This window comes from Heptranchias perlo, chromosome 27 (assembly GCF_035084215.1).
Source record: "Heptranchias perlo isolate sHepPer1 chromosome 27, sHepPer1.hap1, whole genome shotgun sequence".
Taxonomy (NCBI): domain Eukaryota; kingdom Metazoa; phylum Chordata; class Chondrichthyes; order Hexanchiformes; family Hexanchidae; genus Heptranchias; species Heptranchias perlo.
Window position 1 is genome coordinate 17582199 of NC_090351.1, and position 25203 is coordinate 17607401.

Sequence of the window (25203 nt, forward strand, 5' to 3'; positions counted from 1 at the left end):
CATCATGCACATCAAACTGAACCATACAACTGAACTCTTTATTTTTGTATATGGATGTAAAATCATAATACATTGACAATCATTTTTTATTTAAAACGTGCTACAAATCAAAAGTAGGATGATAACTGCGTTCAGACTTAGCCTGAGACACTCATTTCGTTCTAGCAAAATAACATCTTTATGTGCACATTTTACTCTTCAAATGTGATTTTTAGAGGAAGGGACTTTAAATATAAGTAATTTATAATAACCCTTTAACAGATTAGCTGGAGACACCATCATTCCTACTGATGAGTTTGGAGTATTGGGATTAACTGCAGTAATCTAATTGGAACAGCTATATTACATGCAAGATTATGCCCAATTAAACTTTTTGATTTAGGCTTTTTTGGGGTATTAATGCCATTTTTTCAACATAAAATGATGACATGCTATGTGAAATTAGATTTTAAATATTAATTATGTACCATGCATTTAAGATATTAATAATATTATGGTAAAATCTGCAAACAGTTTAAGACTGTGTCTTTGTTATTACCTGTGATTGGAGTCTCGGTGATAACACTCCAGGTGTTGCTACCTTTCTTGCGCTTTTCTAAGACATATCCAATTATTCTGGAGCTGCCAGTGTTATGTGGTGGAGTCCATGACAATGAAATGGATTTGCTGCTTGCGTTCAGGATTTTTGGTTTTGCTGGCGGTCCAGGAATAGCTGGAAAAATTTATTTGAACTAAACATTATATTTGGTAGCTATTACGCATGAACACTATTTGAATTGTTCTACTGCTGTATTTTTCAAAGCAACCATACAATAGCTGGGACTTCAACAATACAAGAACCTACCTTTTCTACCGGCTGCGACTGTATCCGAAACCAATGCCTCACTTATGCCTTCTGAATTCACTGCCTTAACTTTGAATTTGTAATTCTTTCCATGCTCCACTTTGTCAAAAGTGAATGTTGTTGTTGACTTGTCCACTTCACCAACTTTAAACCACGTATTTCTTCCAACTTGTTGTCTTTCAACTATGTAGTGTTCTAGAGGTTTTCCACCATCGTCTTTGGGTGGTTTCCATTTAAAGGAAATACAACTTTCTGAACTGTCTAGAACTTCTACAGGCCCCTGAGGTGCCTGTGGTTTATCTGAAACAGGCCATGAATAAACCCTTCAATGACTTACTTCAAATCAAACTGAAAACTAATATTTCTGGCATTACAATTAACACCGTGTAGTTAAAGGCTTCAGGTAATGTCAACAAAGGTTCAGTAGTTTGTGAATGTTTCAAAATCCAAAATCCAAAGACTTTATAGAACTTTGCAATGCTGAATTATATGATACTATTCTCAACATTTTAATAATACTTATCTGGAATTCTAGTTGATTCAACACACCAAGGATAAAAAAAAATTACACATAATGGCCCCGAAATTCCACGGGCCCCAATCCTGGCATTTGCACTAGGGTCACGGCAACTGATGCTTTCCAGCGCTAACCCTGTTGGAATATTCAGGGTCAGGGGACGGCACCTCGTTAGTATGGGTTGGTGGGCACCTGCACCACTATGGGTGCATCTTGAGTGCCAATGTGCCCCAAGCTACTGGGAAAGCTGGCCTCTGTTGCCAGGTCCAGGGAAGATGTCAGGGGTCCCTCCCCCCACCAAGAAGCATAAAGATTGGCCTCAAGAGGTCCCATTTGTGAGTAGGCTATATTAACTTTAAAAGAAATGTACCCACTATGAAGTCTTTGGGGTCCAGGTCACTTCCCTAGCTTGTAGCCCCATGGAGGTTACTACTTGAGTCCTTGAAGGGGTCTGTATGCCCCTTATCACCTAATGTACCAGCGTTCACTGGGTCCTTGTAAGAGCAGGGACATGGGGACTCCCAGCAGAGGGAGTCCCTTCATCCCCTCAGAGATGGGTGCCCTTGGAAGGGGTGGCTGGAAGTTCCAGTAGGGCTGTAGAATTTTGGCCTCAGTAGTTCATTCATAAAAATGTGGCCTTTTCATTTCAAGTGGTTTGTTCAACACACCACAAACGTCTACAGAACAAAAAGATGCATTGTTGCTCTAGTCAGGAGGTATGGAAACATAGCAACAGAACAGATTGAGGCACCAATCCATGAAACCATAGGCACAGGTTTGACCCACCATTACATACAGTTTCCAACCTCAACCATGCTGAATGAAGACTTGATTTTTCCCCCATAGGTGAAGGGACCATTGGATGGGAAGTCTCCACTGACCCATTGTTGTTTGCCTCCTAACAGCCAGAATGCCAGCCAATACAGAGGAGCCTGGAGGGCACCAGTAACAGAAAACTTGTGGGAAGAGAGGGTAACACATCATCGTCATTATACCATCGTCATAAGATGCTGCATATAACCTAAACAAAGTGATTGTATGAAACAGAGGTGTTAATCAGCCGAACATGATCTTGAATATGATGAGTCGGAACTTGCTCAGAGCAGCGTGGCAAAGTTCGCAGCAGCTCCTGTGAATTAAATGTACAAATTTACTCACAGCGGGCTCCGTGGCATAGACTTGCATGATTTGGAAGTTTTCAAAAAATGCGCAACATCAACCCCGGCCTCTTAAAAGCAGGGGTTGATTCGCGTGGGAAATATTCGTGAGAATGGAAGACATGCCAACAAAATCTGTCATGGTGAGAAGTCACGCCCACAAGCAGACAAGCAAATTTCATTCATTTAAAGTAATATTCTGCAAGTCATTGTAAATAAAAATGTTATTTTTAAAAAATAAATAGCCAAAGAAGTAATTTAATTAAATTAAAGAGACAGAAGTGAAAAGTAAAACAAAAATTAACTTTTTAAAAAAATTTAAAAAAAAAATTTAATGACCAAAAAATATTACAATAAGAAGTAATATGAGACTCCACATTCTTAAATTTAATTTTTAGTTGTTTGGCAGTCATTAAGAGTCATTGCACTTTTAAAAAATAGTGTCGACCTGATATTTTTCGTCGTAACTTTTGGTGGTGTAAGTAATTATGTTCCAGCTGGGTAGATGGGCAAGTTTACGATTTTTCAGTGATTTGAATAATTGCAGCTTGCGATTCACCTTTAATTTGCAGCTTTCAAATCGCTGGTGAACCAATAGGAGCAAGTTCACGATTTCCAAATTTTAGTGCCCATGTGCAAATGCGTGAACTTGCTCAATCGATTCGTCGGTGGAGACAGAGGACACAATTGAGGAACGACGTTCACAAGTGAGTAATTTCTCCCCCAATATAAATCTAACTAGTGTATAAAAATGCAACGATAATATGTCAAAGAAAACAGAAAGAAATGGATACATTACCAGTGACAGCCAGGCTAAAGTTTGCATTTGCTGTTCCACTTTCATTCTTCAGTTTAACTGTCAACTTTCCACTGTCCTTTCTATTACACTTGGAGATTGATAATCGTGTAAAATTTTCACCGTTATCAATGCTGATTCTGTTGTCTTCAAATAGTTCGTCCCCATCCTTGTACCAAGATATCTTTATTGGTGGCTTTCCTGAGAATGGCACTTTCACTGTTGCAGTATGACCGGCCTTAACACATAGAACTTTCTTTCCCAGTTGGTCAAGCACATCCTGATCAAACTCTGGAGGATCTAATGTTAAACAGTAGCACCAATGAGCACTAAAGACAATAAATGCAAATTCAATTGCACCAAAATTTTGCAGCTTATGCACATTCTACCTGTTCCACTGATCAGTTCCTATTGCTCCCACTTACTATGTGCACTTATATGGTAAAAGTAAGGGCACATGCACTAATTAACTGCTAGATGAATGAAGTTAATGATGCTGTCTGGAGGAGATTGCATTGCGTTGGTTCATTAGAACTTGTCTTGGCACTCTATAAGACCAAAACACAGTTTATTTATTTTGGTTATTTCATAATTTATTTGATGTGGAGCACTTTAGAGTTTCCTAAGAGATATATTAATGTGCCATATAAATGCAAATTGCTTCTTTCCTTCTGGAATATACACATGGACTGAGTCTGATTAGCAAAAAATGGCAAACCTTCACTAATCAATAATGGTCCTCCAATATGAGAAGTGACCAGGATTAGCAGCAAATATCGGCCCATAATTTGCTGTAGCAGGGCATCTAACGGCACCTGCTGTTAGTTAGATTTGTCCTTGGACGTTTAGGCTTTTAAATCTTTTGCCTGGCAAGTTGTTGAGAGTGCGAGCTGATAATGTCACAGCGAGAGAAACAGGGACCTGGGACCTGAGTGAACAGGGCAAGCAGCTGTGTATCTCCAAGGTAAGCGTTCTCCAAGGCGGCCTTCGAGACACACGACAACGCAAAATCGTCGAGCAGAAATTGATAGCCAAGTTCCGCACCCATGAGGACGGCCTCAACCGGGATCTTGGGTTCATGTCACGCTACACGTAACCCCACCAGCGAAAAAAAGTTATCTGTTTTTAATACAACGGGTCATTCTATGTCTTTCTCTTCCTTTCGGATATTTCTCTCTCTCTCTCTCTGTCTTTTGTTCTGGCCATTTGTATATTCGGTGGTCCTGTAGGTAACATCTCTCTATCTGAACACTTTGATTGCCTTGACAACGGGCAGTTCGAAAGATTATCTGTAATCACCAGGTATTGTTCTCTAACTATAAATGCGGTAACGTTCAAGGAATCCCACACTTCACCTGACGAAGGAGAAAGCCTCCGAAAGCTTGTGATTTTCAAATAAAACTGTTGAACTATAACCTGGTGTTGTAAGATTCCTTACATTTATCTCCTTAACCAATCAGATTGAAGGATTGAGAAATAAACAGCACAAGGACTGAGAAGGAAGTATAAATTGGAGTGGGTGAATTCAATGTCAGATCAGATATAGAAAGAGAAATAAAGAGAGGGAAAGAAAGATTGGATTAAAAGAGAAAGAAAAAAGACATAAAGGAAAAGGAAAAAAAATGCTAAAAATGTAAATTTTACATTTTTAAAATTTTCCACAACAAATAAAACCTGAAGGAATGAGACTCCACACTTGTAATAGTTAATTTTCAGTGCAAGATAGGTTGACTGGCAGTAATTAATACTTATAACATCGTTAAAAGGATACTTAGACTGAAATGGATGAGACTTAACTTTCTGTGGCGAGTTTAGTTCGTATCTACTATACAAATAAAAGGGGTAACTAAGCTAAGGCAAGTCATGGCAGCAGACCTCGCACCCGTGATATGCTCCTCCTGCAAGATGTGGGAAGTCATGGACACTACCAGTGTCCCTGCCGACCATGTGTGCGGGAAGTGTGTCCACCTGCAGCTACTGACCGATCGTATCTCGGAGCTGGAGCTGCGGGTGGACTCACTGTGGAGCATCCGCGATGCAGAGAAACTCGTGGATAGCACGTTTAGCGAGTTGGTCACACCGCAGGTAAAGGGTATACAGGCAGGAAGTGAATGGGTGACCACCAGGAAGAGTAAGAGATGCAGGCAGGTAGTGCAGGGGTCCCCTGTGGCCATCCCCCTCTCAAACAGATATGCCACTTTGGATGCTGTTGGGGGGGATGACTTATCAGGGGAAGGCAGCAGCAGCCAACTTCCTGGCACCACGGGTAGCTCTGCTGCACAGGCTGGGAGGAAAAAGAGTGGCAGAGCTATAGTGATAGGGGACTCAATTGTAAGGGGAATAGACAGGCGTTTCTGCGGCCGCAACCGAGACTCCAGGATGGTGTGTTGCCTCCCTGGTGCAAGGATCAAGGATGTCTCTGAGCGGCTACAGAACATTTTGGAGGGGGAGGGCGAACAGCCAGCTGTCGTGGTGCACATAGGCACCAACGATATAGGTAAAAAAGGGGATGAGGTCCTAAAAGCAGAATATAGGGAGTTAGGAGGTAAATTAAAAAATAGGACCTCAAAGGTAGTAATCTCAGGATTGCTGCCAGTGCCACGTGCTAGTCAGAGTAGAAATAGGAGGATATTTCAAATGAATACGTGGCTAGAGGAATGGTGCAAGGGGGAGGGATTCAAATTCCTGGGACACTGGAAACGGTTCTGGGGGAGGTGGGACCAGTACAAACCGGATGGTCTGCACCTGGGCAGGGCCGGGACCGCTGTCCTAGGAGGAGTGTTTGCTAGTGCTGTTGGGGAGGGTTTAAACTAAAGTGGCAGGGGGTTGGGAACCTGAGCAGGGAGAGAGAGGAAAGCGTAACAGGAAGGGACAGAAGGTATGGAGTAATAGGTAAAGTGTTAAAAAAGGAAAAAGCAGGAACTAAGCGTCACAAAACAGATTTGAAAGTTCTTTATCTGAATGCACGTAGCATTCGTAATAAAATGGACGAGTTAACGGCACAAATAACTACGTATGGGTATGATCTTGTGGCCATTACAGAAACATGGCTGCAGGGTGACAACGACTGGGAATTAAATATGCCAGGGTATTTAACAATCAGGAAGGACAGGCAGGAAGGAAGGGGAGGTGGGGTGGCTATGTTAATAAAGGAAGGAATCACTGTAATACAGAGAAATGATATTGGGACAAAGCATCAAGATAATGAAACAGTTTGGGTGGAGATAAGGAATAATAAGGGAAAAAAAACATTAGTGGGCGTAGTATATAGGCCTCCTAATAGTTGCAACTCTGCTGGAAGAAGTATTAATCAGGAGATAGTCGGGGCATGTAATAAGGGAACAGCCATAATTATGGGGGATTTTAATTATCATATTAACTGGACAAATCAAATTGGGCAGAGCAGCCTTGAGGACGAGTTCATTGAGTGCATCAGGGATGGATTTCTTGAGCAGTATGTAACTGATCCTACAAGGGGGCAGGCAACCTTGGACCTGGTCCTGTGTAATGAGTCAGGATTAATTAATAATGTCCTAGTTAAGGATCCCCTTGGAACGAGCGACCACAACATGGTTGAATTCCATATCCAATTAGAGGGTGAGAAGGTTGATTCTCAAACAAGCGTACTGAGCTTGAATAAAGGAGACTATGATGGTATGAGAGCGGAATTGATTAAAGTGGACTGGGAAAATAGATTAAAGGGTAAGACGGTACATGAGCAGTGGTGTTCATTTAGGGAGTTATTTTACAACTTTCAAAATAAATATATTCCACTGAGGAAAAAAGGGTGTAAAAGAAATGACAGCCATCCGTGGCTAAGTAAAGAAATCAAGGATAGTATCCGACTAAAAACAAGGACATATAAGGTAGCCAAACTTAGTGGGAGGATAGAAGATTGGGAATTCTTCAAAAGACAGCAAAAAGTAACTAAAGGATTGATTAAGAAAGGGAAGTTAGATTATGAAAAGAAATTAGCAAAAAATATAAAAACAGATAGCAAGAGTTTCTATAGTTATATAAAAAGAAAAAGGGTGGCTAAGGCAAACATAGGTCCCTTAGAGGATGAGACCGGGAAATTAATGGTGGGAAACATGGAGATGGCAAAAATGCTGAACAAATATTTTGTTTCAGTCTTTACAGTAGAGGACACTAAGAATATCCCAACACTGGACAAACAGGGGACTCTCGGGGGGGAGGAGCTAAATACGATTAAAATCACTCAGGAGATGGTACTCAGTAAAATAATGGGACTCAAGGCGGATAAATCCCCTGGACCTGATGGCTTCCATCCTAGGGTCTTGAGGGAAGTGGCAGTAGGGATTGTGGATGCTTTGGTGATAGTTTTCCAAAATTCCCTGGACTCAGGAGAGGTCCCGGCAGATTGGAAAACTGCTAATGTAACACCGTTATTTAAAAAGGGTAGTAGGCAGAAGGCTGGAAATTATAGGCCAGTTAGCTTAACATCTGTGGTGGGTAAAATTTTGGAGTCTATTATTAAGGAGACAGTAACGGAACATTTAGATAAGCATAATTTAATAGGACAAAGTCAGCATGGCTTTATGAAGGGGAAGTCATGTCTGACAAATTTGCTTGAGTTCTTCGAGGATATAACGTATAGGGTGGATAAAGGGGAACCAGTGGACATAGTGTATTTAGACTTCCAGAAGGCATTCGACAAGGTGCCACATAAAAGATTATTACTTAAGATAAAAAATCACGGGATTGGGGGTAATATTCTGGCATGGGTGGAGGATTGGTTATCGAACAGGAAGCAGAGAGTTGGGATAAATGGTTCATTTTCGGACTGGCAACCAGTAACGAGTGGTGTTCCACAGGGGTCGGTGCTGGGTCCCCAACTCTTTACAATCTATATTAACGATTTGGAGGAGGGGACCGAGTGCAACATATCAAAATTTGCAGATGATACAAAGATGGGAGGGAAAGTAGAGAGTGAGGAGGACATAAAAAACCTGCAAGGGGATATAGACAGGCTGGGTGAGTGGGCGGAGATTTGGCAGATGCAATATAATATTGGAAAATGTGAGGTTATGCACTTTGGCAGGAAAAATCAGAGAGCAAGTTATTTTCTTAATGGCGAGAGACTGGAAAGTACTGCAGTACAAAGGGATCTGGGGGTCCTAGTGCAAGAAAATCAAAAAGTTGGTATGCAGGTGCAGCAGGTGATCAAGAAAGCCAACGGAATGTTGGCTTTTATTGCTAGGGGGATAGAATATAAAAACAAGGAGGTATTGCTGCAGTTATATAAGGTATTGGTGAGACCGCACCTGGAATACTGCATACAGTTTTGGTCTCCATACTTAAGAAAAGACATACTTGCTCTCGAGGCAGTACAAAGAAGGTTCACTCGGTTAATCCCGGGGATGAGGGGGCGGACATATGAGGAGAGGTTGAGTAGATTGGGACTCTACTCATTGGAGTTCAGAAGAATGAGAGGCGATCTTATTGAAACATATAAGATTGTGAAGGGTCTTGATCGGGTGGATGCAGTAAGGATGTTCCCAAAGATGGGTGAAACTAGAACTAGGGGGCATAATCTTAGAATAAGGGGCTGCTCTTTCAAAACTGAGATGAGGAGAAACTTCTTCACTCAGAGGGTGGTAGGTCTGTGGAATTTGCTGCCCCAGGAAGCTGTGGAAGCTACATCATTAGATAAATTTAAAACAGAAATAGACAGTTTCCTAGAAGTAAAGGGAATTAGGGGTTATGGGGAGCGGGCAGGAAATTGGACATGAAGCTGAGTTCGGATCGGTCAATGCCCTGTGGGTGGCGGAGAGGGCCCAGGGGCTATGTGGCCGGGTCCTGCTCCGACTTCTTGTGTTCTTTAGATTTGTGGTTGGGATCAGATCAGCCATGATCTTATTGAATGGCGGAGCAGGCTCGAGGGGCCGATTGGCCTACTCCTGCTCCAATTTCTTATGTTCTTATGTTCTTATGTTCTTATACAGCAACTTCATGCTGTTCAATGCATTTCAATGGCGAGGCAGACAGCGAGATGCCATTTTTGCGAAACTAGCGGCTGGGTGGCACATCTCGCTCAGCGACTTTTGGATTTCCGCATTTAACCACGCATCTGCCCCTCGCCTAAAGTTGCTGTAGCATTTACGCATAAATAACGGCGAGCGCCATTAGCCTCACCGTTATTTTGACAGCAAACTCTGGCCCATTGTGTTTAAAAGTTGTTATGTTTAAATTTGACAGCTATCAGTTTATAGAATTTACTGCACAGAATCAGCATTTGGCCCAACTAGTCTATGCTGGTATTTATACACATGAGCCTCCTCTCATTCTAATTATCTCTTCCCACACTGTCCCCATGATCAAACAGAGATAATAGAAAGGCAATACAAAATGGAATAGTCTACCTCCAAAATATAAACCCATGTGGAGCATACTGATGGGGTATCTGCAAATTATATTCTACTAAACTGTGAAATAATAATGTTCCTATACCTGAGCAAACTGAATTGTTTAGCATACTGCATCTGTCAATCAGACAATACTAAAGCACGAGGTTCAAAAGTTTGAAGATGTCAACACACAAGAAATCACTTGTTTCAAACTTCAATTAAAAATTAAAGAGCGCTGCACTGAAGTGATCAAAGACAAAAAACTGCCAGTTTGTTCTTAGCCACTTTGCAAGACCAGGTTAATATCTAGAGTGCTGGCTGGTCTCCAGGCAATCTATTTACATGAATACACACCAGTTTTAAATGTCTGATTGAAAGCTTGGTGGAAACATAAAGGCAATTCTGTTTTCTTTACCGAATGCTAAGATTTTAGGAAGGAAAGGAAAATCTGGAGCGTGAAATCTGCATCCATCAGGTATTAGGAATGCCGTTGGTGACCCATGAGTCGCACTGTAAAGCAATTGATGACATGCTAAGATTTGTACAGCCTGCAAATTTAATATTCTGCACTTCTGGTGGTGTTGATTATTTCATATGGATGGAAATTAAACATATTGAAAGGAAGGATTTCTGTTAAAAGAAAAGATTACATTAAATTCTCTTTTCTCCTACTGTTATGCATACCTGTTGGTTTACCGTGGATTTGAATTGAATTCGGGTGCCACAAAAGCTAATGGCCCAGAAACTGCACCGAGCGGCAAATGGACGTCGTCTCGTAATTAACTCACCCACAAACTTTTCTCGGGCTTCTGAGCGCCAACTTGCTTTAATGGAGACTTGCAAGACATGTAGCACTCTTTCCCAGGCTTCTCCGAACTGTGAGAGCAAGGAAAAGATCTCTCTCTCCCCTCAACCAATCAGCTGGAAGCAGCATTGACAAGCTGCGCAGTCAGAACCAGGAAGTGAAAGCCTCCTTCACAAGCCACGCAGACTAAGAACCAGGAAGTGTCAGGATAGATTAGTAAATTCACTATAAAATTAGTTAGAGAAAGTGAAATAAAGAGAGGGTAAGATTAAAAGATAGAAGTAAAAGAGACAGAAAGAATAAGTAAAAAAATAGCAATTTTAAATTTAATTTTTTTAAAATGTCCCCAACAACAATTAATATTGGGAGGAATGAGACTCCACATTTTTTAAAATCAAGTTTCAATTCCAGAGAGTTTGTTTGGCAGTCATTAATATTTACCACGCCATTAAAAGTTAGTTTAGACCTAAAAAAAAGCGCACCTTTTTAATGAAACTATTAGTTTTTTCTAGCTGGGCAATGCAGCAAGTTCGCGCTGGTCCATTCATTCAGTCGGCTAGATCTATTTAATGCGAAGCTTTGAAACAAGCAGGGCAAATGGTAGAGCAATTTCTGGATTTCCACATTTGACTACGCATGTGTGCTCTCTGGAACTTGCTCTTCCATTTACCTTGAAATAACAGCGAGCCCTGTTAACCTCACCGTTATTTCATTAGCAATTTTCGGGCCAATGTTAATTTCATAAACATTGCGATTTACCATCAACAAACAGAGAGGCTTCAGTTTTCCCTCCATCAGCTTCAAATGTATACATCCCTGAATCCTCCACCCGGACACAGGGTATAGTCAATTTATGTGTTGCTCCATCCTTAGTAATTATTTTTCCATCTCCTGAAGTAATCTATAACCACACAAATATAGACAAGTTTACTTCCAAAAACAAGAACAAAGGAAATTTTTTGTGCCTACAACCCTTCATTATGTCTTGCTATCGTGTAATGCATAAAATTCTCCTGATGTACATCCCATTATAACTGCTTACCAAGTCCCATTTTTACATACAAACCTCTCTCTTAGCTATCAATCATGACACTCCCACCAGAAAAGAAATAAAAATTGTAAGCTATCACTACGGCGCTCAAATTGCACCATTGGGCATGAGCTTAATAATTCTTAATGCATTCATTAGTGCTGTGTCAAAATCCTGGAACTCCCTCCCTAAGATCATTGTGGGAGTACCTTCACCACATGGACTGAAACAGTTCAAGAAGAAGGCCCATCACCACCTTCTCAAGGGCAACTAGGGATGAGCAATAAATGCTGGCCTTGCCAGCGATGCCCACATCCCAAAGAACGATTTTAAAAATCCATCTGAAATTTCTTCCTTCACTATTTTAGTGGATGTGGAGATGCCGGTGATGGACTGGGGTTAACAATTGTAAACAATTTTACAACACCAAGTTATAGTCCAACGATTTTATTTTTAATCCCACAAGCTTTCGGGGGCTTTCCCCTTCCTCAGGCGGTGTGGAAAGCCTGAGGAAGGGGAAAGCCCCCGAAAGCTTGTGGGATTAAAAATAAAATCGTTGGACTATAACTTGGTGTTGTAAAATTGTTTACAATTATTTTAGTGGAGGCATTAACCTATTTGCTTTAAATAGATTAACACTTCTGTTAAACAGTAGAAGAGGAATTCCAGACAAACACATTAGCCTAGAAGTTCGGGGGGCACAGTGAGCTGCAATGGCCAAATTTACACTAGTATCCTACAGTATAATTTCAGGGCTTACACTTCTACCCTTTATACACAACAACATACTCCAGGAAGAGCTTCAAGGCATTGATACATGCAGCATTGAGCTGGGTTTTGGTTCCTTAAGTAGAAAGAGATCTATGGTATAAATGACCCACATTCTTGCTGCCAGAGGCAACAAAGCCATCCCAATGCTTCTGAATCAAACTGCAGGTGGCAGCAAATATGAACAGTTGCTTGAGGCAATACTAAAGTCAGGTTTGCTATTTTTGAGATCTCAACAAGGGCAATATGACCTCTTGGTTTGCCTGTGGAGTCCAGAATGCACTTTTGGCATTGCTGGCCTGCATGGATATTCCTCTGATATTGGAGAAGATCCTGGCCAAACTCTATGGACAATGCCCTGTTGTTGCTGAATCAGAAATGTACACTGGCTTTATTTGCCACAACTGAAACTCACACATAATATGGGGGGAGGCAAAAGTTCAAAAGCTTTTGGAGAGGCTTAAAAGTCATCTAAACCCATCATCAGCTTTTTGCCAAGGCTGAATTAAGAAGTCGCAGACCAAGTTGAAGGGAAACTGAGCCTTATGTGCAGGCATGAGTCTGCAGACAAGTGATAACATAGCTCAGCACCCAGTCCCCTCTTTTATGGCTACTGAAGTCCAGCTGACGCTGCGTGAGATACTCGCGAAGAAGATTGTCCTTTGTGTCACTCTATGGCGCCATTCCATAGGTTAGCACTGCAGCATGCCTGTAAGAAGGTGCAGCCAAGTTTAAGGCCACAGATGACCATTACTGCCCCATCACAGGTGCCAGCTCTATGCTGCATAGCAGCCACAGTTGTCCTTATAGTAGATGGTGAAGTTCGGCATCTGCCCCTCTGGTGACACAGACCCTGAGAAAGCAGATTCCCACAGTCATTGTCAGGTTTGTCACGGCCTGCAGAAATTGTTGGTGGCATCTTGGCAGGTGTGGCTGAACAGGCAATGCTGGCTCCTGATCACCCTGGCATGATTTCTTTCATGCGGTATCATGTAAAGCATGATTGAAGTGCATTCTGAAGTGCCTTCCAGCAGAGTAATTAGGCAGTCATTCACAACTCATAGTTATGCTCCCAGGATTCTGCTGGTACAGTCTCTTTTGAGTATCTTCACCAATCTGCTGAAGTGAGGTATGTTATTTCTTTCTGCAGATGTGGGGGTGAGGGTGCCTATGGGAGGGCATGGAGCACCTCAGGCCTGACCTGCCTGGCATTCCTCAACAATTCCTGCTCTTCCTCTGAACATGTAAGTTTGGAGGATGCCTATTGGCCAATCTTCTAGTGCTAATAAAGGGAATCAGGACAATAAAAATGACAACTGGCAAAAATAACAACTGAAACCCCATTTATATGAACAAATGAGCTCCTGCCTGTTTTGGATGTGAAATTCCCCTCCCTGGAAAACCGGGTGGCCCTAAAAACTGGTGTGAGTGACAGGAACCAAATCCCACTCTATTTCCTGACTGCTATCATCCCGTTAATCCATGCATATCGGGCACTGAAGAGTCCAAAGTCAGGCGCTGTTTATTTCTATTGTAAACGATAGCTTTTAATTTACTTACTCAGTTTTAAAACATTTCAGTAGAAATAATTGAGCTACCTTTGTACCATTCTTAAACCAGGAGCCTTCTGCCTTTTCATTCTCCATCATGCAGTAAAGTTCTGCTGCCTCTCCTTTTCGAGCACTCACATCTGAAAGACCACTTTTGAAACGTCGAACAGGCTCTGCGATAATGCACAAGAAAATGTGATGTAAAAGTGAAATGCTTGGTGTAATTTAGAAATTAATCTATACTTGAATAGTTCATATGTTGAATGTGAAAGCATATATTTGCATTGCAGTACGTTAACTCATTATATAAATCATGTCTGAGTTTCAGTCACATTCCCTGTACAAGTTGAAAACATGTCTTTTGGCAATGTAAGCATGTCTTTTGGCAATATCAGGGTTTTAAAGACGTTCTAGTTCAGGTCAAAACTGTATGACAGATGTACAGATGAAACAAATATTTAAACTCCAAAGTTTCTGTTGGATCTCAATGAAATGTCAAATATCTTCCATTATAAGATGCTGGATCATGCTTTTGTCCTATGCTCACAGATTTCTTTAACCATACATACTAATGACATAGGCAGATTATTTTAAATGTGCCCAGATATTTTGATTTTTTTTTCCCTATACCTAACACAATAATATAGCTGGCCGCCACACAATACATGCAACTATAAAGGTTTCATCTCAAACCCTGTGTCAAATTGTTAACGTCAAGAGCATTTGGAAAGTATTATATTTCTAATTTGCAGAAATTATCCATTTAGTAGGATAAGCGTTCTAAAAGCTAATTTGTTAAGAGCCACACATTAACCAAAGGTAAAAGGGGATAGAGACTTAATTTCACAACACTCTTCTAAAACTACAATATCAGCTACTGGATACATCCTTTTCATCATGCTTTATAATTACAGGAACGTACCATTTGACAAATTCCTAGAAAGGTTTGTTCCAGCTCTCTTGCCTTTGTTCTTGAGGTTCTGGTCTGCTGTAAGTTCACTGATGTCACTTTCAGAAAGTTTTTCTTTTTTTCTTCGAGCACTACCACTCTGCGGTCGCTGAGAAGAACCCACCATGGATTCATTTTGGCTTGACATTTGATCTTCCCCCAGTAAACTTTTCTGGTTGCCCAATGATAATGCACATTCACCTTTTGCAGATCCATCACTTCCACTCATGTTCGACAGATCACCAGCCATTTTTAAGGCATCAGTGTCATTCAGACCAAGTTGACCTTTATCACCTGTTCCAGCACTGGTGGAGTCCCCATACCCTTTCAAACCATCTTTGTCTTGATTGGAACCAACTGCTAAGTTGTTTTGCATTTCTCCCCATCCTGATGTGTCCAATCCGTTTCGGCCACCTTTTCCACTGCCATCCAAACCTGCAAGGTTATTTATTCCACTGCCATCCATTCTGTTACTACCATCTTTTCCCATTCCATCCAATCCGCCCTTGCCATCTTTTCCCATTCCATCCAATCTGCCCTTGCCATCTTTTCCCATTCCATCCAATCTGCCCTCGCCATCTTTTCCCATTCCATCTAATCTGCCCTTGCCATCTTTTCCCGTTCCATCTAATCCACCCTTGCCATCTTTTCCCATTCCATCTAATCTGCCCTTGCCATCTTTTCCCATTCCATCTAATCCGCCCTTGCCATCTTTTCCCATTCCATCTAATCTGCCCTTGCCATCTTTTCCCATTCCATCTAATCTGCCCTTGCCATCTTTTCCCGTTCCATCTAATCCGCCCTTGCCATCTTTTCCCATTCCATCTAATCCGCCCTTGCCATCTTTTCCCATTCCATCTAATCTGCCCTTGCCATCTTTTCCCATTCCATCCAATCCAGCAAAACCATCTTTTCCAACTTCATTTAAGCCACCACTGCCATCTTTTCCCATTCTGTCATATCCACCATGGCCACTTTTGGCAGCGTTATCCAATCCATCTGTTGAAGTCGACAAGCCTCCTCTACCCAACTTAGCGCTGTCATCGTCTGATGAGAAGTCATTTTTTCCCTTCAGACCATCTTTAGTCATTAAATCTTTATCATGTAGTGAGCTGCTTGTGGTGCCTTTTAAGCCATCTTTCTTGGTGTCATCCAATCCTTGTTTCAAATTAATGTCTAAAGAGTCATCTTGACTGTGTTCAGAATCTTTGGCAGATTTTTTACTTCTTGAAAGTGGTGACCTGGTGTCTGGTTGTTCTAAACATTCTAGTTTACATTTTTGTTAATGTAATCATTTGGACATCATTGTTAAAGAACATAAAAGAAAAAGAGAACTATTAGGATCAGAAGAAAATAGACATTATTTGACTATCAGCAGTAACTTTTCTTTAAATTAGAGGGTAAAAATGTAAAAAATGAAATTTAAACATTGCGTAGGCTTAATAAATGAACATTTTGAAAGTTTTACACTATAAATAACAAAGAAAGCTGACTAATTGGTTCAGATTTCGGACTGTTTTACCAGACCTCTCTGTCTCTCTCACACACATACATATACTCAATTCAGTGTTGATGATTTTCACAATATTAAAATTGATGTGAGTTGTTACCTTGCACTCTGTGCCTCCAAAATTTCCAAATCCCTGTTTCAACTTTTCCAGATTTGTCTTTTGACACTCTCCTGTGTTTCTAACATCATCAGTGTTATCTCTTTATGTCTCCAAATATCCCTGTAAAGAGTCTCCTACACATTCATACCTCCAAATTCTCCCATACTCCTTTGTTAGCATTTTTCAGCCTCTTACCCTTGATGTCAGTAGCTTATAACCCGTTTCCTGCCCATTCCCTAGCAATCTGAGGCCATACTCACAAGTTCCAGAACTCATGTAATAAGACACAGATTGCAATGGTGGGCTAGCTACCCTATTTTTAATGTCAGTGATAGTGATTTATTTCCTCCTGACATCACCTGCTTCTGTGACAATGAGATTAAGGGATACTTCCAAACATCCGTATCTACTTCCAAGCATCCGTAAATACGGGGGTGGTGCCAGAGGAATGGAGAATTGCAAATGTTACACCCTTGTTCAAAAAAGGGTGTAAGGATAAACCCAGCAACTATAGGCCAGTCAGTTTAACCTTAGGGGTGGGGAAATATTTAGAAATGATAATCTGGGACAGAATTAACAGTCACTTGGATGAGGGTGGATCGATTAGGGAAAGCCAGCACAGATTTGATAAAGGCAAACCTGATAGAGTTTTTTGATGAGGTAACAGAGAGGGTAGATGAGGGCAATGCAGTTGATGTGGTGTATATGGATTAACAAAAGGCGTTTGATAAAGTGCTACATGGTAGGCTTATCATCAAAATTGCGGCCCATGGAATAAAGGGGGCAGTAGCAACATAGATACAGAATTAGCTAATGGACAGGAAACAGAGAGTAGTGGTGAAAGGTTGTTTTTCGGACTGGAGGGTAGTGTACAGTGGTCAGTGCTGGGACAACTGCTTTTCTTGATATATATTAATGACTTGGACTTGGGAGTACAGGGCACAATTTCAAAATTTGCAGATGACACAAAACTTGGAAGAGTAGTAAGCAGTGAGGAAGATAGTGATAGATTACAAGAGGATATAGACAGGTGATATGGGCACACATGTGGCAGATTAATTTAATGCAGAAAAATGTGAAGTGATACATTTCGGTAGGAAGAACAAGGCGAGGCAATATAAACTAGAGGGTATAGCTCTAAAAGGTGTACAGGAACAGAGAGATCTGGGAGTATATGTGCACAAATTGTTGAAAGTGGCAGGGAAGGTTGAGAAAGCAGTTAAAAAAGCATTCGGGATCCTGGGCTTTATAAATAGAGGCATAGAGTACAAAAGTATGGAAGTCATGATGAACCTTTATAAAACACTGGTTCGGCCACAAATGGAGTCCAGTTCTGGTCACCGCACTTTAGGAAAGATGTGAAGGCCTTAGAGAAGGTGCAGAAGAGATTTATTAGAATGATTCCAGGGATGAGGGACTTTAGTTACGTGGATAGACTGGAGAAGCTGGGGTTGTTCTCCTTGGACCAGAGACGGTTGCGATGAGATTTGATAGAGGTATTCAAATTCATGAAGGGTCTAGAGAGAGTAGATGGAGAGAAACTGTTCCCATTGGCGGAAGGTTCAAGAACCACAGGACATAGATGTAATGTGATTGGCAAAAGAAGCAAAGGTCACATGAGGAAAAAGTTTTTTACACAGCGAGTGGTTAGGATCTGGAATGCACTGCCCGAGGGGGTGCTGGAGGCAGATTCAATCATGGCCTTCAAAAGGGAACTGAATAAGTACTTGAAAGGAAAAAAATTGCAGGGCTATGGGGAAAGGGCAGGGGAGTGGGACTAGCTGGATTGCTCTTGCATAGAGCTGGCGCGGACTCGATGGGGTGAATGGCCTCCTTCCGTGCTGTAACCTTTCTATAATTCTATGATTCTATGATTTGCAATACAGGTCATGGAGTGAAATGCAGGAGTAGCAATGAAGCAGGTGGTATGGGAAGGACACGAAGGAGGGGGTGGGGGGTGGGGGGGTGGAGCCTGGGACAGGGGAAGCTCAATGATTCCTCTGGCTCACAAGGAAACTAAAAAATGTTTTACAAAATTTACCATGCTGGGCATCTTTTCCTGCTAGCTGCTGTTCCCAGAAGGTTTATTCTGGCGGGGAAACCACCACTGCTCTCTGCCCAGGCCTTGGGTTAACATGCCAGATATGGCCCCGATGATGTCATCGGAGCCTGATTTGCATGTTTAAAGAGGACCCCACCGACTTGGGGCAGGTGCCCTTGCCACCTGCAATTTAAAATTGGAGTTATCCAGATCAGGACAGGAAAGGAATAGTTAGGTCCCTACTCCATTTTAACTGTGCCCAACACCTCCCCCCCACCCACCCCGCTTGGTTTCCACCAGGTGGGAGGGAGTTAAAATCAACCACAGTCTATCTTAAATGTGAGCCCTGGTCAGATAATGTTGCTCCTTTTCAGAATTTTTTCTAAATTTTAGCTGGTAGAATTGTAATATTCATCTTTTGCTTTTTTAACTCTCCAAAATCTCACACTGTCCATACTTTTAAATGGCGCTTTGTTTCTGAAGATAAATGTGTACGCATGGTACTTTTTAGCAAAGATTTAAAGAAGTCAGATTTTTATATGCATATATATGATCTTATAAAACATGAGACTCACTTTCCACTGTAAGGCATGCACTAGAGGATCGAAGTCCTGCTGAAACAGTATACACTCCTTTGTCCACAAGACGGACATCCTTTACAATCAGCTGATGTGTCAAACCATCTGGTGAGACCTTAATTTGATATTTGTCGCTGTTTTCCAGTGGTATCTTTTTGTATGACCACTCTACTGGGAGGGGTAACGAAATGGTGCACTCAAAGCAACCATCTTCTGTCTCCTTGCATTTGACTTCTTGTAATTGACGTTTAAAATCAACAGGGATAACTGCAATAAAAAAAGAAACATGCAGTGTAATTAACAATCATAATGACAAAGTTTTATCAGAATAAATGGGAAGTGGTTGTGTAATAGAAAATAATGACACTTACGAGTGATGTCTATGTTTGTTGCAAAAACAGCTGTATCTTCAACATTTACCTTGTAGAATCCAACATCATCAAGCTGGAGATCTTTGATGCAGAAGGTATATCTTTTGCCTAGCTTTTTAAGATAATGCTTTCTGTCCTCGTCCAGGGAATGCTGGATTAGTTTTCCATCCTTTGATGAATATCACAAACAACATATTGCTGAATTAATATATTATATATATATATATATTTATAGATAGCAAGATCAATCACTTTGTAAATTCGCTTTAACTACTTTGACCACAAACTAAATGTGCTGTGTATTCTATTCTTACAAAAGAGAAACCACTGTCCAATTTTGGCATTATCCAACCCATCAAATTCTATAATTTTGTAGGAGTCAGAAAAGAGCATTAAAAAAAATTGAAAGTGACAGGCACCTGATATAGGATAACTGAACAATTATAACCCCACCTATTACACTCTAAAATGTGTGAGCAGACAACATTTTTAACTACCCTTGGTAATTGGAAGGTGGCAGAAGGATTGAAGGTAAGGAAGTTAACCTGTAATGAAGGTAGCAGATGCATCACTATTGTCGCAATGGGAAAACATACAGTAATGTTGTAACCAAATAACTGAAGCAACTGTATTACATGACAAGGTAATACCTTATTAATTGATTTCTAGATGCAAAATAATGAGTTTGGTGCCATTGGTAAGCTCAGTTTGAACTTTCTTGTCTATCTCTGATGCATAGTACATTACAATTGCAACTTCATTAAGGCAAAACTAATAATCACCTTGTATAGATAAATACGTAGAGCTGGATTTTTGAGTTCCATATCAAATCCAAAGCTAGCTGATCCATCTGACTTTGTTGCAGCCTGTTTTAGATTACTAAGTGATTTCACATACTAAAAGTAGGATATAAGAGATAAGAAAAATCAGACGGTACACTGATCAATAATATATCCAACAACCAAAGCTGTTAAATTAAAGTCTCAGCATCTGATTCAACATACTAGAAAATCCCTTTATTTTGAATAATTGAATCTGTGAAGGAGGACATATTCTTCTGAATTGCCCTGTTATTATAGGCAATTGAATAATACACACCCTCTGTTTAATCTAATGATATGAACCATTTCAGAGTAAAGCAAAAATTAAACTCAAATTGGGAAGTCCCAGTACAGAACAATATTGTGAATACAAGTCAGAGGAAGTCATGATCAAATTGTACAGTGCTGTGGTCAGAACACGCCTTGAATACTGTGTCCAGTTCTGATTGTCAAGAATCAAGGGAGAGGTATAAGCCCTGGTGGTGGTGCAGGGAAAAGCCATAAGACTGATCCCTGGTCTTAGAGATCTGAGTGATGAGCAAAGTCTGGAGAAACTTGAACTCTTCAGCCATGAAAGGAGATATCTGAGGGGCAATCTTATAGGGGTACACAAAATTGTAAATGGTGTGGAAAAGGTAAATCCAGAAAATTACTTTAAATTAAATTGTGAGAATGAGACCTTGGTTAGATGTTTAAACTAGTAAAAGGCAACATTTAGCATTGATATTAGGAAGTATTTTTTCACAAAAAGGATCATCAATGCACAAAATGGACTCCAATGTACAGTAGAACCATAGAACCAAAGAAAAGATACAGCACAGAAGGGGGCCATTCAGCCCATCGTGTCCATGCTAGCTCAAAGAACAACCTGGTGCCCATTCTAGGCACCCAGGTCCCACGTTCCAGCATCCGGTCCATAGCCCTGCAGCTTACAGCACTTTAAGTGCAGATCCAGGTACTTTAAAAAGAGTTGAGGGTCCCTCCCTCTACCACCAATTCGGGCAACAAATTCCATACACCCATCACCCTCTGGGTAAAAAAGTTTTTCCTCATGTCCCCTCTAATGCTTCCACCAATCAGCTTAAATCTATGTCCTCTAGTTCTTGAACTCTCTGCTAGGAGAAACAGATACTTCCTGTCTACTCTATCTGGGCCCCTCATAATTTTGTACACCTCAATCAAGTCTCCCCTCAGCTTCTTCTGCTCCAAGGAAAACAACCCCAGCTTATCCATTCTCTCCTTGTAGCTGCAATTTTCAAGCCCTGGCAACATTCTTGTAAATCTTCTCTGCACTCTCTCCAGAGCAATTACGTCCTTCCTGTAATGTGCTGACCAGAACTGCGCACAATACTCCAGCTGTGGCCTTACCAGCGTTTTATACAGTTCCATCATTACATCCCTGCTTTTGTATTCTATACCTCGGCTAATAACAGAGAGCATTCCGTATGCCTTTTTCGCAACCTTATCTACCTGTACTGCCACCTTCAGAGACCTGCGCACATGCACTCCGAAGTCTCTCACTTCCTCTATCCCTCTCAATATATTACTGTTTACTGCATATTCCCTTTTATTGTTTACTCTCCCTAAGTGCATTACCTCACACTTCTCTGGGTTGAATTCCATTTGCCACTTTTCCGCCCACTCCACCAACCCATTGATATCTTCTTGGAGTCTACAGCTATCCTCTTCACTATCAACTACACGGCCAATTTTTGTGTCGTCTGCAAAGTTGCCAATCATGCCCCCTACATTCAAGTCCAAATCATTAATATATACCACAAACAGCAAGGGACCCAACACTGAGCCCTGTGGCATACCACTGGAAATGGATTTCCATTCGCAAAGACATCCATCGACTTTTACCCTTTGTTTCCTGTTACTGAGCCAATTTTGGATCCAATTTGCCTATTTCCTTGTATTCTATGGGCTTTTACCTTTCTGATCAGTCTGCCATGTGGGATCTTGTCAAATGCCTTACTAAAATCCATGTAGACAACATCCACTGCACTACCCTCATCAATCCTCCTTGTCACTTCCTCAAAGAATTCAATCAGATTTGTAAGGCATGACCTTCCCTGAACAAATCCATGCTGACTATCCCTGATTAAACCATGCCTTTTCAAGTGACAGTTTATCCTATCTCTGAGTATTGATTCTAATAGTTTGCCTTCGACCGAGGTAAGACTGACCGGCCTATAATTGTTCGGCCTTTCCCTTGTACCCTTTTTAAACAATGGTACTACATTTGCAGTCTTCCAGTCCTCCGGTACCTCCCCTGTATCTAGTGAGGATTGGAAAATGATCCTCAGAGCATCCGTTATTTCCTCCCTGGCTTCCTTCAATAGCTTAGGAAACAATCCATCCGGCCCTGGTGACTTGTCAAGTTCCAAGGATTCCAGTCCCTCTAGTACTTCCTCTCTCGTTATGTTTACCTTATCCAATATTCCACACCTCTCCTCTTTAACTACTACGTCCGGATCATCCCTTTCCTTTGTGAATACGGAGACAAAATATTCATTTAAAACCCTACCCACATCCTCTGCACAAGTTACCTTTGTCATCCCTGATAAGTCCCACCTTTTCCTTAGTTATCCTCTTGTTCTTAATGTACTGATAAAACATCTTTGGGTTTTCTTTAATCTTACCAGCTAATATTTTTTCATGCCCTCTCTTTGCTTTCCTTATTTCCTTTTTTACGGCATCCCTGTATTTTCTATACCCCTCTAGGCGTTCTGCAGTATTTAGTTTTCTGTGACAGTCATAAGCTTTCTTTTTCTGCTTTATCTTGCCTCGTATACTTCTAGACAACTAGGGGGCTCTAAATTTGGCAGTGCCACCCTTTTTCTTTGAGGGGATGTGTCTGCATTGTACCCGTAGAATTTCACTTTTTAGTGCCTCCCACTGGCTTGCCACTGATTTCTCCTCAAGTAGTTGTTTCCAGTCCATTTCTGCCAAATCACCTCTTAGTTCTGTAAAATTTGCCTTCCCCCAATTTAAAACATTTACTCCTGGTTTAACTCTGTCTTTTTCCATAATAATGCTAAAACTAACTGAATTGTGGTCACTATCCCCAATATGGTCACCCACTGTCACTTCACCCACTTGCCCATCTTCATTTCCCAGGACTGAATCTAGAATTGCATCCTCTCTTGTTGGGCTTGTCACGTACTGTCTAAAAAAGTTCTCCTGGACACCGATCAAGAATTTTGCACCCTCTGTGCCCCTCAGTGGAAGGACAAACCCTGGCATCATTTAAGAACCAAATGGATGCTGCAATGGGGTGATGAAGGGTTATTCTGGATGAATGAGCTAAGATGAGCCCAATGGCCTTCCTCATCCACAATTCTCTTGTGGCAGTGCTCTGATGATATTATGAGTTTGGATGCTAGCTCTCTCACTCTACAATTTAAGAATCAAAATAGTTTGAGGGTAAGGTAAAGAAAATAGCAAAGGGAGGACTTTCCAATAATCAGTGGTAAATATATCTCAGTTCATGGAGCAAATAGAGGCCATTAAAATATGCTTTAACAATCACAAGACACCAGGACAAGGAAATTTAGTGTACATTTTCCGGTCGCCATCACTGGTGGTGCCAGAATAAAATAGATGCAAATATGCTTCAACAGCTATTTTCATTTTGTGCTCTAGTTCACAGTGGCAATCCAGTGTCCTGAGAAACAAGTTGTCCAACTGCCCTTTCTTAGCTGCAGGAGGCAGAACAGTTAAATTTCCCACTTGCACTCTCCCGGCTCAGGCCCTTGCTTAGCAGGAATTCGTAACAGCAAATCACACATATTCAGCACACAATTATCCATCCATTAATTTTAATGGGTGGAAAATTATGGGCTGTGCAAACACAATTTCACAGTATGCGTACCAGGTGGGTGAGACTCCATCGCAGGAGTGTGCAAGTGAAAAATCTACCCTATTTAGTGCAGAGGTGGGCGCAAGAGAGAAAAGTGTGGAAACATTACATAGAATGTACTGCACAGAAACAGGCCATTCGGCCCAATTGGTCCATGCTGATGTTTATGCTCCACTTGAACCTCCTCCCACCCTACTTCATCTAACCCTATCAGCATAACCTTCTATTTCTTTCTCCCTCATGTGCTTACCTAGCTTCCCCTTAAATACATCTATGCTATTTGCCTCAATTACTCCTTGTGGTAGCGAGTTCCACATTTGAGGCTGAATACCCACATCTGTATGTGTATATAGATAACCCACAGATCATGTAATAATACAGCCAGAAGTTTCCTGGCGGCTCAGTACTAAACTAATCACTGATTATGGGTGCAGATCAGTGGGTACAAGTCAATTGTTTCTTTATGACTGAAAAAGCTGTGAAAATTGTCTGGCAATAAGTGTTCATTGTGGCACCACTAATGTGGAATTATGATTTCTGTAACCGTAGTTATGGGACGACATGAATCTAAAATATGGTTTAAGCTGTTGCGACATATTTTGTTTAACCCCAAATACAAGTTAATATTGGGGAAAGATCTAAACCAAACCAATATGAAGCTTTGGCCACCAATTGTGATAAAGGTACATTACCACTGCTTGCTTTTCCTTTCTTTCCTTTTTCATCTGATTCAGCTTTTTCAGCATGCCTCGAAAATCAGTGAAACCATGGTCTATGCAAATCTTTTCGTAGTCTTTCTTGTCAGCATGCATTAGAATTTCCCAGATCTTTTCATCTGGAATTTTTCCGTCTTTCTTTTCAGGTGGTGGAGCACTGCAGGATATGTCAATGTAAGATGGAATGATTTAATGATATTCATTTAAATTATATATGCAGAACCAAAAGGCAAATAAGATTTAATGTATTGAACAAGTCAGCAAACAACAACTATTTGAGTCCCCTGCCAATGCCTTTTAGTTCAAAAATATCCACTAAAAGTGAATCTTTGATAATAACAATTCATTGACAGCAAAAAAATACATATTTGATGATTAATAAGATATGACAGATAATATGATTTCATTTAGTTCCTT

General features: G+C 41.0%; 1 protein-coding gene across 2 annotated transcripts in view; it reads right to left on the reverse strand.

Annotated features, from left to right (window-relative positions):
• igfn1.1 (immunoglobulin like and fibronectin type III domain containing 1, tandem duplicate 1) overlaps window positions 1-25203 on the reverse strand; it is a 58960-nt gene that overhangs the window by 12877 nt on the left and 20880 nt on the right. For both annotated transcript variants that reach the window (XM_068007410.1, XM_068007409.1), the window contains exons 8-17: window positions 24763-24943; window positions 20167-20280; window positions 19385-19553; window positions 19011-19280; window positions 14758-16050; window positions 13884-14008; window positions 11247-11388; window positions 3318-3614; window positions 845-1144; window positions 539-712 (exon numbers count right to left, since the gene is read on the reverse strand). In XM_068007410.1, coding sequence (XP_067863511.1) covers window positions 539-712; window positions 845-1144; window positions 3318-3614; window positions 11247-11388; window positions 13884-14008; window positions 14758-16050; window positions 19011-19280; window positions 19385-19553; window positions 20167-20280; window positions 24763-24943 — 3065 coding nt within the window. The remainder of the gene's footprint in view (window positions 1-538; window positions 713-844; window positions 1145-3317; window positions 3615-11246; window positions 11389-13883; window positions 14009-14757; window positions 16051-19010; window positions 19281-19384; window positions 19554-20166; window positions 20281-24762; window positions 24944-25203) is intronic.